The sequence below is a fragment of the Malurus melanocephalus genome, unplaced genomic scaffold (genome assembly GCF_030028575.1).
Source record: "Malurus melanocephalus ecotype Western Australia unplaced genomic scaffold, MMel_1.1 scaffold_9, whole genome shotgun sequence".
NCBI classification, from domain to species: domain Eukaryota; kingdom Metazoa; phylum Chordata; class Aves; order Passeriformes; family Maluridae; genus Malurus; species Malurus melanocephalus.
In genome coordinates, this window is record NW_026623241.1 from 5,574,511 (window position 1) to 5,588,024 (window position 13,514).

At 39.4% G+C, this 13,514-nt stretch overlaps 1 protein-coding gene across 1 annotated transcript in view; it reads left to right on the forward strand.

The window, feature by feature from the left end:
* Window positions 1-13,514, forward strand: part of TNKS (tankyrase) — a 130,159-nt gene that overhangs the window by 734 nt on the left and 115,911 nt on the right. The window contains exons 2-3 of the mRNA XM_057375332.1: window positions 4-334; window positions 9,480-9,704. Coding sequence (XP_057231315.1) covers window positions 4-334; window positions 9,480-9,704 — 556 coding nt within the window. The remainder of the gene's footprint in view (window positions 1-3; window positions 335-9,479; window positions 9,705-13,514) is intronic.

A 13,514-nucleotide genomic window follows, 5' to 3' on the forward strand; every position in this document is an offset into this window, starting at 1 on the left:
GAGGCGCCCCCCGACGCGGACCGGCCTCCGGCCGCGGAGTGCGCGGAGGGTTCGGGCGCCGCCGCGCCGGCCCCGCCGCCGGGCTCGGGCAGCAGCTCCAGCGGCTCCTCCTCGTCCTCGTCCTCGTCGTCCGCTTCGTCGTCGGCGGCGTCGAGCCCGGCGGCTGAGAGCCCCGAAGCGGCGGGCCCGGGCGCGGCGAGCGGGGCGTTCCGGGAGCTGCTGGAGGCCTGCAGGAATGGGGACGTGACGCGCGTGAAGCGCCTGGTGGACACGGGCAACGTGAACGCCAAGGACATGGCGGGGCGCAAGTCCACACCGCTCCACTTCGCCGCCGGTGGGTACCGGGGCCGCCCGTGCCCGGCCAGGACAGTGACAGCGAGCGGGACTGGGAGGGTTCCCCAAGRGTAGCTTCGGGCAGTGGGCCGCCAGCGCCTCGGTGGTTCGGGAGTGGGCATGCTTAAACTGTAAGGAAGAGTGTGAGCACACTTACTTCCCCGGTGGTGTTTCGCTACAGGCTGTTGGGGCATAGCTGTTAGATCTCCTTCCGCTGGGTGAGACAAGTGGGAGAGGAGATCCTGGAAGTGTAAACAGACTGTAAGATCTAAAAGAATGGACAGTGATCTCTGTATTTGATATCCRTGGGCTGATGCAAACTTGTGCAGTGGGCTTAGGACGTGAGAAACAAATTTAGGATCGTTGGCTTGAAGTATGAGCTTTCACAACACTGGTGAAATCCTGAGAGTTCTGGGATGCACATGCACTTCGTGGGAAGCAATTCTGATGCCTTGTACTTKGTAATTTCTTTCATTTAAGCATGGSTGGTGATCGATATCCTGTGGTCTAAGTAGGCTGCAGAAAGAGGTGAAGTGGAACAATTGAACTTGATAGAAGTTACAGGTGTGTGTCCAGGAAAGAATACGCATCTTTGTGCAGAGAAGTGTCATTGTGATCAGAACTAATGTCATGAAAGTAATTTAGCAGTAAGGTCCAGTGATGTAGACTAACTGGAAGTAACTATTATCTTTTGGCAAGAGAACTGTTACAGGTTACTGCAGTTCATAAAAAGACATTTTTTACAGGGTGTGTTCTTCACTGGGGGCACAAGGCATACAAAATWCATGCTAAAAGTAAAATCATCAGCCTTGTCTTAGGACTTGTACAATTGCTAGGTCCGTGCTTAGTGTTAGTTTTCTGAGGTGTGCCACGATGTTACAGAACTGGACCTTATGTAGTGAAGCACACAGATCTGGTTTGAGCTTTGTGGTGCCTTGATATKTGTAAATTAAGGTAATTGACAAGTCTGTGTTGAATGCTCAGTGTTTGAATGCTGGCAGATTGATCTAAAGCACTGCGTTGAAATCAATAGCAAAATGAACATTTTATATGGCAGTGTTGCCTGGAACTCTTAAGTAGTAGTGCTGTACTATTTATTAGTCAGATAACACACCCTGATATTGTATAGGGTTGTATAATTWGTTTTAATTTTCAAAGTATAAGAGGCATTTGACAATGCCCCTAAGGGAACTTTTGGTCCTGAGCTGTTTCCTTTTCTTTCTTCTCTGATCTCTGAGCTGGAGTACTGAAGCAGGGCTTACAAAAGTGGAGTTTAAACCACAGCAAACTTCTGCAGTATGGAGATGGACTTAATTTTGATGAACCCTGGAACAGAATGCAATTGCGTGTGTGCTCTTGAAGTTCTTAGTATCTTGAAGGCTTGAGTCTGCTCTGCTAATTTTGGATTCAGACTTAAAGTTAGACCTTGCTGCTTCCACTAAAACTCTGAGATCTCAGGTTGTAATTTCAGTGCTAATACAAACTGTAGTGTTGAAGCTGCAATGGTAACTTTTGCTCTGATTAGACAAGAAATGGACAAAACTTACTTAAAGAASTAAGGTTTTGAAAGTTGATAATGTCATTAAGGTGTTACTGTAATAGCAGCGGAAGGTGATTCTTTGTAGCATGAGGAAAATAGCAGATGAAGTTCCTGTACCTAACAAATTCCCATATCTGTTTTTCTAGATTTAAAGATTTTCCTTAGATACCATACCTATTTTATCTCAAATCATTGCATGTCARGTGGTTTTGACAAGTGAGAACATTAGGCAGATTTCTTACTACAAAGATCTTGAGATCCTGCATTTTGGAAATGTCTGTAAGCAAATGTGTTTGAATGCAGCTCATCTTTGGCAGTGTATTTGTGCCGTGATGCAGTCTGTTGATTTGTTCTGTTTTGTGGGCCAAATGTAAAATAAAACATGTTTACTTATGAGCATAGCAGTCTGCTGTGTATAGGAAGGCTGTGTTTTGGATARTAGCTCATTTTTATGAGCCATACCTAGGTGTGGATTGTGTGGCTTTCACTAAGGGGATGGCTGGTTGACAGTGTAGTATGTCATGTTTTAAACTGCTCTTTTTCAGACCTCTTGAAGCTAAACTCTTAAGTGGAGTTTCACTTCTGATGTTATGATTTGTGAAAGAGGAATTATTCTTCTAATCTCCTCTTCATTTCACATTTTTGAGGGTAGCTGGGTTTTATTGTTTTTTCCTTCCCCCTTCCACAGGGTACATGACTTCTCCCCAGCTCAATCTGTTTTTTTCAGATGTCCTTTTTGGCAGCAGTGCCAGGCAGTTAAATTCTTTTACTGTAATCAAGAAGACAACCTCCCCAGTTATAGTTCCTTATAAAAGTGCGAAGTTTGGGTTTCCTTAAATTTTGTAACATTTCTGATTTCAAAATCACTTTTACATCCTTTCTTGTGGCAGAAGGACTGTGAAAAGAGTGACTTCTAGAGCACTCAGAATCCTTGTCATATGTATAAGCTGGAGATAAGGTGAGAGCTGAAATCTGTTASAAGTTATTTCAGAACCTGGGGATAGATCTAAATCTGTTTCTGGAAGTTGAAGTCACCTGTCCATTATTCACTTCCAGATAAATTGTGCATGACCACATCAAATTGAAGCAACWGTGTTATCCACATTTTCTCTGTTTGGGATACCTGAATTGTCAGTTGAACTGAATAAAGGGGAATTGGTTCTTCAGATCTGTGTTGAAGTGTCAGGTAGTGTGCTGAATAAGTCTGACCTGCTTTGGTTAGCTATTAATAAGGCAGAAATTAATACTGAGGCCATGTCAGGATGATAGAAGCCTCTCTTGCAAGCAGGAAGAGGTTCATGAAAGGATGGTTTTCCTTTCATCCTCCTTGCTTGGAAAGGAGAAAACTGAGTACTGTCTCAGCTGCTGTGTGGATTACAGGATATGTGGGTCTCTGGTACCAAGTGCAGGCTTTGAATATTGTGCAGCAGCACTCACAAAGCAGGTTCTAAAGACTTGGAAGTGATTGAGTGACTTTAAGATACACATGCACACACGTTTCCCCCCCCCCACCGAAAAAAATTAAGTGGAGGTATTAATGTATGCATAGCTTTTACATTTCAGTTTATTTCAATGAAAATTGGCTTGCTTAACTAAAAAAATTTGAAAAGCAACTGTGCTACACATGAACAAAGGTATGTTTGGCTTAACTTTTTATCCATAATGGTGGCCAAAAGCAGATATCTAGGGAAGAGTTACACTTGCCCTCTTTATATGATATTTCCCTGAGTACTCTTGTAGTTTGTAGCTCAGCAATTGTTTGAACAAAAGCCARTTTTCAAATGTTTTGGAGGGTCCTCCTGTGGTAAGGAGTTAATTAAATGCTTGGAGTGCTAACTTGTATTACAAGTAACTTGTTTTCTCTTGTACTTTCCACCCTCTTCACTGGAATATTCTGTGCTCTTCTTTAAACTGGGTTGAATGAGACAAACTATTTCACTTGCTTGTCTTTCTACTGCATTTCTTTGATCTAAAGATGTGTTACCTCTTTTCCTTGAGAAAGATCTTAACTGTCATTGTTTATTTCACCAAAATATGAACATCTTTACCATATTATATGCCCCTCAGTAGCTGAAAATATTGGTTACGCTGTTGTTGTCTGTTCTTGTAAACTGGCCTGACAATTCTGCATTTGAGGGTAGTGTTGTCTCATAGTTAATAAAATACCTTTTTTTGCTAGCAAAATCAAATRATTTGGTTATTCTGTGTGTATTCTACATACCCTCTGTATGACAGGTAGATTTTTTCCCGTTGGGGAGTGCTATTGGCTTTTTGTAMTAGTTGGATGATTTTAATCTACATGATAAGGTGTCATGTTTTAGTTATAATTTGTATGGGATATGGTGTGACTTTACTCTCAGCCTAGGATATATCCTGTGCGTCATTATGTGGTTTGCAAGTTGGGGTGCTTGTATTGGTCCATTGTGTTTGAAGCAGGTTGACAGTGATGTGTTCATGGCACTGTGTGTGTCATCCTCCATACGTAGCACTCACATAGCAAGGTTGATTTTCTGTGGCTGTTCTGCCGTTAATATGCCTGGATGGGGAGGACTCCTGTRAGTGTTTGTGTGAAATCCCAGCTTTTAACTGGAGGCAGAGTGGTAACAAACTTGTTTTTTTCCTTTCTGAAACTAGGTTTAGCCCTTAAAAAAATATATATGGATTTKCTGCTGATACCTTCATTCATATGTTTTTAGACCTAGTCCTTGGTGGTAAATCATTAGTAATAGCACCTCTTTCAGAGGTGACTCAGTGGATTGACCTGGTAGAAATAAGCTGAGTCCTATTCAATTTCTTCACATAGCCACAGTCATAAGCTTGTCCAGTTCCACACCCATTCAATGCGAAGTTTAACTTTTTTTTTGGTCAGCCCCTCAAGTTCTTGTGCAACACATTCTTTTAGCTTTACAGGTATTTCTTTCTAGTTTGTTTGTTTGTTTTTTTTTTTGTTGTTGTTGTTGTTTTTTTTTAACCCAGGGACATAGAGAGTACTAATAATAATTGCTGAACTGTGGCTTAACGTCCACGTCTGTATCAACAAGAGGTCGAGGCTTCCAGGAGTGACATTTGGAAATTACAGAACTGGGATCATGGAGTGGAGTGTTGGTGGTCTCACTGAAGTTCAGGCTTGGAGAAACCTGATTTAAGGTGATGTCTTAAAGCATCAGTGATACAGCTTGTTTTCTTTCTGCCTATGTGTATAGTAATGGCAAAAAACTGTCTGGGAAAAGCAGTTTTGCGTAAGCATTCTTTTGATATTACTGGTAATAACTGTTGGAAGTCTAATTGCTGTGTGAAAGCTAGCATAAATAATGATGCTTTCAAAAATTTCAGGAGTTACAGCTTTAATCCTGAAGGCAAAGGGATCTCACTTGGGTTGAGAGCTGATCTGGTTGGTGTGTCAGCTAGGAASCTGTTAATCATAAAAAAGCAAGCTGCTTTGACATATGTAAGATAAGCAACTGAGCTGAGRCAGTGCTGATACAAGTAGCTACTGAGTTCCTTGAGGGAGAGCCCGGAAATGGCAAGAAGTAGTTKGTAACTTACTACTCACTTCCACTCTGTGCAGAGACACCTGAATTGACCACTCCACCTGTGATGCAATATACAGCAAATTAGATTATATTGTTCTGGAAAGCCCTGCTTGAGACACCATTCTTAAAGTACTCTGACTCAACTTGATGCAGTTGTCCCATGTGTCCTCGTCATAGAAGAGATGCCTGACCTCACACAGGTGTTTGTAAAGCCAAGTCACTGTTTAATTCTACCTTGTGCAACTTAAAACGGGGTTAATAATTTTCAGCTGGATTCATATGGATAGAATGAAGAATGCAAGTTGTGTAGTCAATTAGGAAACATCCTGGCAGCCTCAGAGTCTGTAGAAACAGCCTCAGAGTCTGTAGAAAATGTGAATCGATAAATTATTTGCCTTGACTTTCAAATTCTTACTGTTATGTTTTTGGTAGCATTTATGGTACATAAATTCTGTTGGTGTTAGAAGTGTATTACTTCATAGAAAGTTTCAGCTTGCTTTCTTTGTGACTAGTAACTTGTTCTCTTGAATTATCTTCTAATACTTTGTGCAATGTGTCTCCTTCCAATTTAAAAATTCTTTGAAGGAATTTGCAAGAGGATGTAAATGCAAAATCTTAGACCTTCAGTAATACTGAACCAGGAGCTCTTTTTCCCAGCTTGAAGGCACTTTACTTAGTTTACTTWGTTAAATCACTCAGTTTGTGTTCTGTCTAGTGAAGTGGTAGAAGTGCTGGGGGCTTTTGGAAAACTTTCTTGGGGAAAAGATCTTCCCCTAGCTTGCGATGTACAAGAGCAGAGAGACACAATGACTTAGCTTGGAGTTCTTTCACCCTTTGCTTAGTGTGAAACCATTCTGTAAAGGTCATGTGTYTAAGAGTGCTCTTCTACCTCAAGGCTTGGATTCCCATATAAACTATGTTTACTACTSTAACAAGTGGGATTACATTTAATAAGAGCATCTTTCCAGCTTTGCYTAAGGTCCTGGTGATACCTACAGGCGTGTTTAACCTGTGATTATACACTCCTGTAAAACTTAACTCCTTTTGGAGTCTTGTTCTTAAAAGCAAGCAGGTGAAAGGAGGAGGAAAAATACCTAATGAGAATCGGAAGTCTTTCACATCCTAAGTMAAAATGTGCACGTAACAGCAGCTTTGCAGAGGTTGGATTTGGCATTTGGAGGARTTTGTGCTATGTTATGATAAAGTCATGTTAATTGGGCAGTGGGTGAAACAGTTCAGCTGCATTTAAACTGAACAGAAGGACCACCTGATGTATTTTACTCACCAGGGAAAGCATTCTTCCAATTCTAGAGGGAAGTCAGTTGCTTTTTTACCAAACTTTCTGAAAATTTGGCAAAGAATTATGTGTCTTTTGTGACTATTAGTAATTAAATTGTCTGTAAACTATTATCATGTGAAAGCTTKTGACTAACTGAAGGGATGTTTAAAGTGGAAACCCTAATGGCAGTATGTAGTGGAGGGTACAACTGGTGCTCCTGTTACTTTCCTTGAATTCCTCTCTCGTCCTTCAGCATACTTAGCCCATTGCCTCTTATTCCTTTGATTAAATACCACAAGAAGAAGTGGGACAGGTCTCAGGGCAGGATGTGATGAGAGAGCAGGACATGTTGTTGTGGCAGCAGTAGTAAACATTTGTTGGTGTTTCTGTGCGCCATCTTCTCTGATGGGATTTCAAATTTTTGTTACACTTAATTTTCAAGCTGCCAGTTTGCTACCTAAAGCCTTTTTTCCTCCCTTTCAGCCTAAAGTGACAGRTATAAATTAGAAAAGGGCAAGAATATATCATTGGCAGAGAACTAGCTAAGTGGCRTTTTCTGTGAAGTGTGCTGATCTCTTGATTTATAGAGAACTGTCATAGCTATGTCCAGCTCCTGACTTTTCACTTAATTTCACTTTGTCTTAATTTGTTCCTGTGAGATAACTGGAGAAATGTAGAGTCTGTCAGTCATGCTGARTTTTTGCCTTTTCTTTGATTTGTCTGATGACTGTTTCACCCTTAAATTACAAATGTTATTTTGCWACTGTGTTTTTATAATGGGATTACTTCTTCCTTTCTCTCAGGGACAATGTCTTTTTAGGTGTACTGCAACTTGCCTGAAACTTCTGAATTGTGTAAAGAAACTAAAATGAGGGCAAAGTTTGTGCATTTTACCTGTGTAAAAGTTTTTACAAATGGGTTTTGCCTTATTAAAGGAACCTTGTCCATGAGTGTGCTTTGGAACCTGATGGATGAATTTCATCAAAACAAGCTTGCATGCTGGGCCTTTCAATGGGACTCTTCTCTGTGGTTACCCTGGTTTTGGATGTTTTCTGTAGGAACCTTCTATTTGATTGTCTTTTGGGATCTTTAAATGCTTCTCCTTTCTTGGGATCTCTTCCTTAGACTTTGTAAATTAAAGTTGCACTGGAAATATGCAAGAGTAGGATTTAAAAAGTAATCATAAATGATATCAAATAGGTTTCTGCAGGTTAAACTGAATTGTATATGCTTCATAAGTCACAAATGGCTTTGTATGTATTCTGGTTTTTTTGTGAAAGATGACCCAGACACTGCAGAAATTTTGGTAGCTACATCTGCTTTATCAAATTGGGTCATGGGATCATTTCGAAGYCTTTCTAGCACTTTGGCAATTCAACACCTTAGATTTACTGTTGTTGGTGGGGAAGCTATTCCCATAATTGGTTACTCTTTCTCTGAAAGATGTTTGGTGGGTTGGGATAAAATCACAGTAACCTTTACAGTGCTTTTTAAGGACTGAACAAAAGAGGTAATTCACCAAAGAATGTAAAGTGTTTATTGCTGGTGTTTCCAAAGATAGTCTTATCAATGACCCCATGTCCAGCAATATCTTGAGGAAATGTGTGTGTAGTCCTGAAACAGTGAGAAATTTGAAAAGGAAGCATCTGGGGAAAACAAGTGATAACTGCTTTTAGCCCTGAGTTTTATAAGAAAAGCAATCCAGCCTTTGAGATGCAACCTAGTACAAAAATGTACACTTMTGTTTTAGTTCAAACTGTCCCTCTTGACCCTGATTTTTGTTCCTGGCCTTTAAGGCAGTGGTCTCCAAAGTGGAATATACAAAATATTTCATTGGGRTGCAGGAAGAACATATATTTTGTATCATCAATAGTAGTGTAATAGAAATTTTTAAACAATATTTATTTCATATTTATCTCAGCCTTTTAAAGTTCCTATTTTTTGTGCATGTTTGTAATTATGTAATAATGCAGTAGTGCATGTATATGACTTAAAAATATATGTACATTGAGGATGCATGCTAAATTTTTTTTTTACTGATACGTATGTGCAGTCAAAACTTTAGAAACTGCTGAATTAAGACGTTTGGGGCAATAGGAGGCAGATTTGGACAGTGGAACCTTTTCGGGTTCATCATGGACGACAACCTGAAGGTGTCAGAGCCTGTAATGCTGGTGCCAAACTTTGAAGTGTGTTAGTTTAATGATGCTGGCTTTGTGGTGATGTCTTCCCTGGTCATAACAGAGGCTGACACCTTTCTGAGGCATTATTTCTCAATTGAAGTCTTGGATCTACCTGTCTGGATTGTCTTTGTCAGTTGGAAGCAGTCAGACTGTTTGTAAAAGAACAAGAATGCAGTGTGGGTTGGAATGAAGTTGTTCTGCTTAAGCACTACCAGTGTCCTTCAAGGTCACATATGAGGTTTTCTCCAAGATGAAGACCTATGATGTCAAGAGATCATGTGTAAGACAATACCTTTAGGTACATGCAGGTCATGTAATTTTTTAAAATTCAAAAGAAGCTTTTCTTGAAAAAGAATGGGAARCCTTTGTAGAACTTCTTAATGAGATAAAGTGGCAGCTAGGCAGGCTGTAATACAACACAGTTCAGCTCTGTCATAAGTGTGAGTGAATCGTCCAGCTGATGTTTAAGCAGCTTAATAGAGACTATGGGAAATGAACCCAAAAGTAGATGTGGGACATGAATAATGTACACTGAACCAAGAGTGAGCAGTTTTAGATACTAAATCATGTTGTTATGCTAGACTAATGAACAGAAATATGTTCTCTTGCAGGTTTTGGAAGGAAGGATGTTGTAGAGCACTTGCTGCAGACAGGAGCCAATGTTCACGCTCGTGACGACGGAGGACTGATACCCCTGCACAACGCCTGCTCCTTTGGTCACGCAGAAGTGGTCAGTCTGCTGCTGTGTCAGGGGGCAGACCCAAATGCTAGAGACAATTGGAACTACACTCCTTTGCATGAGGCTGCTATCAAGGGGAAGATAGATGTGTGCATTGGTAAGTGTCTGTCACTCGTTAGGTTGCAATTTTACCTGATACGTTCACTGAAGTTGGAATTGTTTCTGTGCTGAATTTGAGATGAAAGACACTGTTTGTTTGAAAAGCCAACTACTTTTAATCTAGCAGGTAGGTACCGTGATAGTAATTTAACGTTTTCTTGGTCTGTAATACAAGATGGGCGGAACTTGCATCAGAAAAACTATCCTGGAGAGACGGAATGAAGTCTCTTTGTTTATTAAATTGCAATATTTAACATCTGAATATGTACTTTTGTCGTTCTCGGCTGCCGTCAAGAAAGCTAGCTTTATTCGATAGTCTTTGCTTTTTGGGCTGCTCTGTATGTTATATTAGTATTTAGGAGGATGGTAAACCTTTATTGTATGCATGCAGTACAGAGATACWGCTCAGTCCTTTGGAGCTTTCCAATAAAATTGATCAGTGGTGATCTATCTTCAGTATGTCTTTTGTAGCCTGGAGCCAAAGCAATTTCAAATGAAACTGAACACTTTAACTATTTAAAATTTGCTGGGAACATACAAAGAGCTTTTCAGTCAGGATGTCTTTAACTTTTGTGGTTTTTTCAGTGTACTTGGTAGTACTTTGTTTCTGAATGGGAACTTCTATGTTTATTTCTATTTGTTACACTCAGAGCAGTTTCTGGAACTTACGTTCCTTTAACATCTACTAACTTGAATAAAATTATCTGCTCAGCATTTTTTTAAATCAAACATGTAAAAGAAAGCCTGACTTTTAGGAACTTCAGTTAAGATTATGAACTGTATGTTCTATATGTTAGCCAGATGACACAATTCTCAGACTTTCTCAGATAATGTCTTTTTGCTGAAAGTTTTATTACATAAAATTCCTTCAAAGAAAGCTGAAAAACTTAAACAACAAGGTCTTGCATTAGCTTTATTGAAATATTTAAGTTATTACTKAAAATTAAACATCAAAAATTGAGGGAAAGAAAATTGGAGGGACACAAAAATATGATTTTTCAGTCCATTTCTTCTTTTTACARGGGATTGATGGATTTCATTTAATCTTGTGTGCAAGGTAAAACATACGGAAAATTTTCAATAGAAATTGAGTATAGTTGGTTATACAGCAGTATGTGAGAAGAGAGTAGGTTCCAGTAACAGTCTACTTGCTATGACAATGTTGAATGGAAAAGTAGGCTTAATTCCAGGTTATAACTGGAATTTTGTGCGGGACTTGAAGTAATTAGTTTGTTCTGTTTGGTGCCGGAGACTGCCTGGTTTTGGGAACTGCTGTCTGAAAATCCAAATTAAATGGGAGAAAGGTTGATGATAAGAGGCTGAATGGAAAATAGACCTTAAAAGAGGAATGATTTTGTTTGCTTTGGAAAAGATTTGTTTTCTTCAGTTTATAAACYTTGTATTAAAGCAGGAGAGGGTGCAGCAGGGCCTTTTGTGTTTATCCATGATAAGATGAAAGATGGTTGTGACAGGATTTAAGCTTTAGGACAGCATGGGTAGTGTTGCTTTGTCTAAAGACTTTGGTACTCGCTGGAGGAGTTGAGGCAGGTCAGAACAAGGGGCAAATTATGTACATCCATTTTGATGTACAACGCTGGTAGTAATTTGAGATTATTTAGATCTAATTTCTGTAACCAAAGAACTGATGGTACCTTTGAAGTTTACTCTTAATTCAGCAAGAAGCTGTGGGCTTGGTGAAGTACGGGATTAAATTTGTCTTGTATTACACAGAACTTTGTTCTGTGTTTTGTACACAGATAAGATCTGTGACTCTTAATGTTGATGCTAGACTTAGGGTATGATCCATGTATATGTAAATACTCAGCATGTGGTCCTTACTGATGAAATCCCAAAACTCTTCTGCTGTCTGGAGCAGTGATAGGATTCCATGGAAGCAGTGAGCAGGCCTGTAGCCCTACATGCCATTCTTCTTCAGTCTGCTGCAAGTGTCTTTGTAAGAATTTTGTGGCATTTTTTGTAATTTATTTTAAACMAGCACGCATGATGCTGTTGTGCTCAGTTTAGTTACAATTGTCCATGTGTTTGCCTTCAATCAGATATTTCATTTGTTAAAGGAAGAGTTTTTACTGAAGACAGTATCACTAGTTGCCAGATTAGTATGTATTGTAGTATGACACTAATTCAGGATTTAGTTGATTCCATAAAAGTGATAGGACATGAGTRCAGACAAAGAATTCTATTCTTTTATGTTTTCAGTGGGTTTATTTGCAACTTATATCTAGTGGCAAGCCTGTTTTTCTGTCTTTGGCAAAGTTCCTGTTTATTTCTAACTGTTTATATAAAATCTTTGTATTAAGATTTCAGCTTTAATTTCAATGTCTTTTGAAGGAACATGTTATTCACAGGGATAATGGAACAATGATTGCTGAGGGCATGCATTCTGACTAGGAATAGTTTAATAGCTTTTTGGAATACATTGAATGGTACTGCTATTTGCACCTTAAGTGTATACTGTTGCAACTGATATGAGGGAAGAAATTGAGCTGTTAAAAAAATTMAAAAATCAAAGAACACATCCTTAGAGCATTTCTTTTTAAAGAAGCAGGGCATGCTTTTTAAAAAGCATTGATCGAAGAACAGTGTCTGCAAATCCTGACATAACCTAGAATTTTTGCTTAACTTGGTATCTGTTTGAAAAGTGATAGACTACAGAAATTAGTCATCTAACCTAATCTTTGGCTACCTATTCTTGGCATCTTCTGAATGATATAATGAGTAAGAATTTTCTGCTTTATCTTCTCTCCTTTGATTTTTCTGTGCCRCTCCAGCCTGCATATTTTCTTTATCACATCAAGCAAAGAACACTTTTTCTGGCTACTTTACAGGTCAGAAAGGGAAAAAGTGATAATTGAACAGAGCGCAGAGAGGCAACACTTTAATGAATGATGATTTTTTTGAGAAAAAAAAAGGCATTGAAGCGGGGTAGGAAGACCAGCAAAAGACAGGTAGTAACTACAGCAGTAGAAGCTCTTGTGTCTACCACAAATGTTGGAATGGGGTGTCTATATTTGTGCTAAAGGTATTGTGTGTGTTCAGCTGCACTGCTGAGTTTAGAGTAATAGGTACAAACCCTGCCACTGGGAAGCTTGTGTAGAAATAAGAAATATACATGAACTGGTKAAAACTCACCAGACAGTGCACAAACTTTCCTTTCTTGCAGGAGATGCAAGACAGCAAATGGCTGGTGTGAGTTCTTTTTCTTCTGTTTTGCTGGTTGCATTCTGCAGTCACAGGACAGTGTAGGGAGAGAAGTTGAACATGCTGAGTTTGGGAGGAGTATCGGCTCTTTTAGGTGGCAGTTGCTTTTGAGTTCTGAGTCTGGAAGTGTAGGTATTGATAAACAGTACTTGGTTTGCTGACCATCTCTTGCAGTATATTCAGTCACTGCAGATCTGTTTAGTTGCTAAGCAATTGAATACACTTGAAAGCATTGTTTGCTTTATGTAACCAGTTTTTGGACTTAATTTATTGAAGCATTGGAATCAATTGTTAGTGTCCGCTGGTATTTATGACTTCTTGGATTGCTTTATCTGTCAGGAAGATGCWTTTTCACTGTCTGTGAACTGCTTCTAGAGCTAATGAAAAGTGGTTTTGTTTCTCAGTGTTGTATTTTGTCATGGAATAGTGAATGAGTGGTGAACTTTGCAAAGTGCATTTGGAGGAATGCTGTGATGTCAGGGTAGTGACTGTTCTGCATGTTGGGCTGAGGAGAAAGAATTATGTATTTCTTCAATCTGACTGCGGTATGCACTTCCAGACGAAGATCCATGCAGCTAATTTTTTTCCA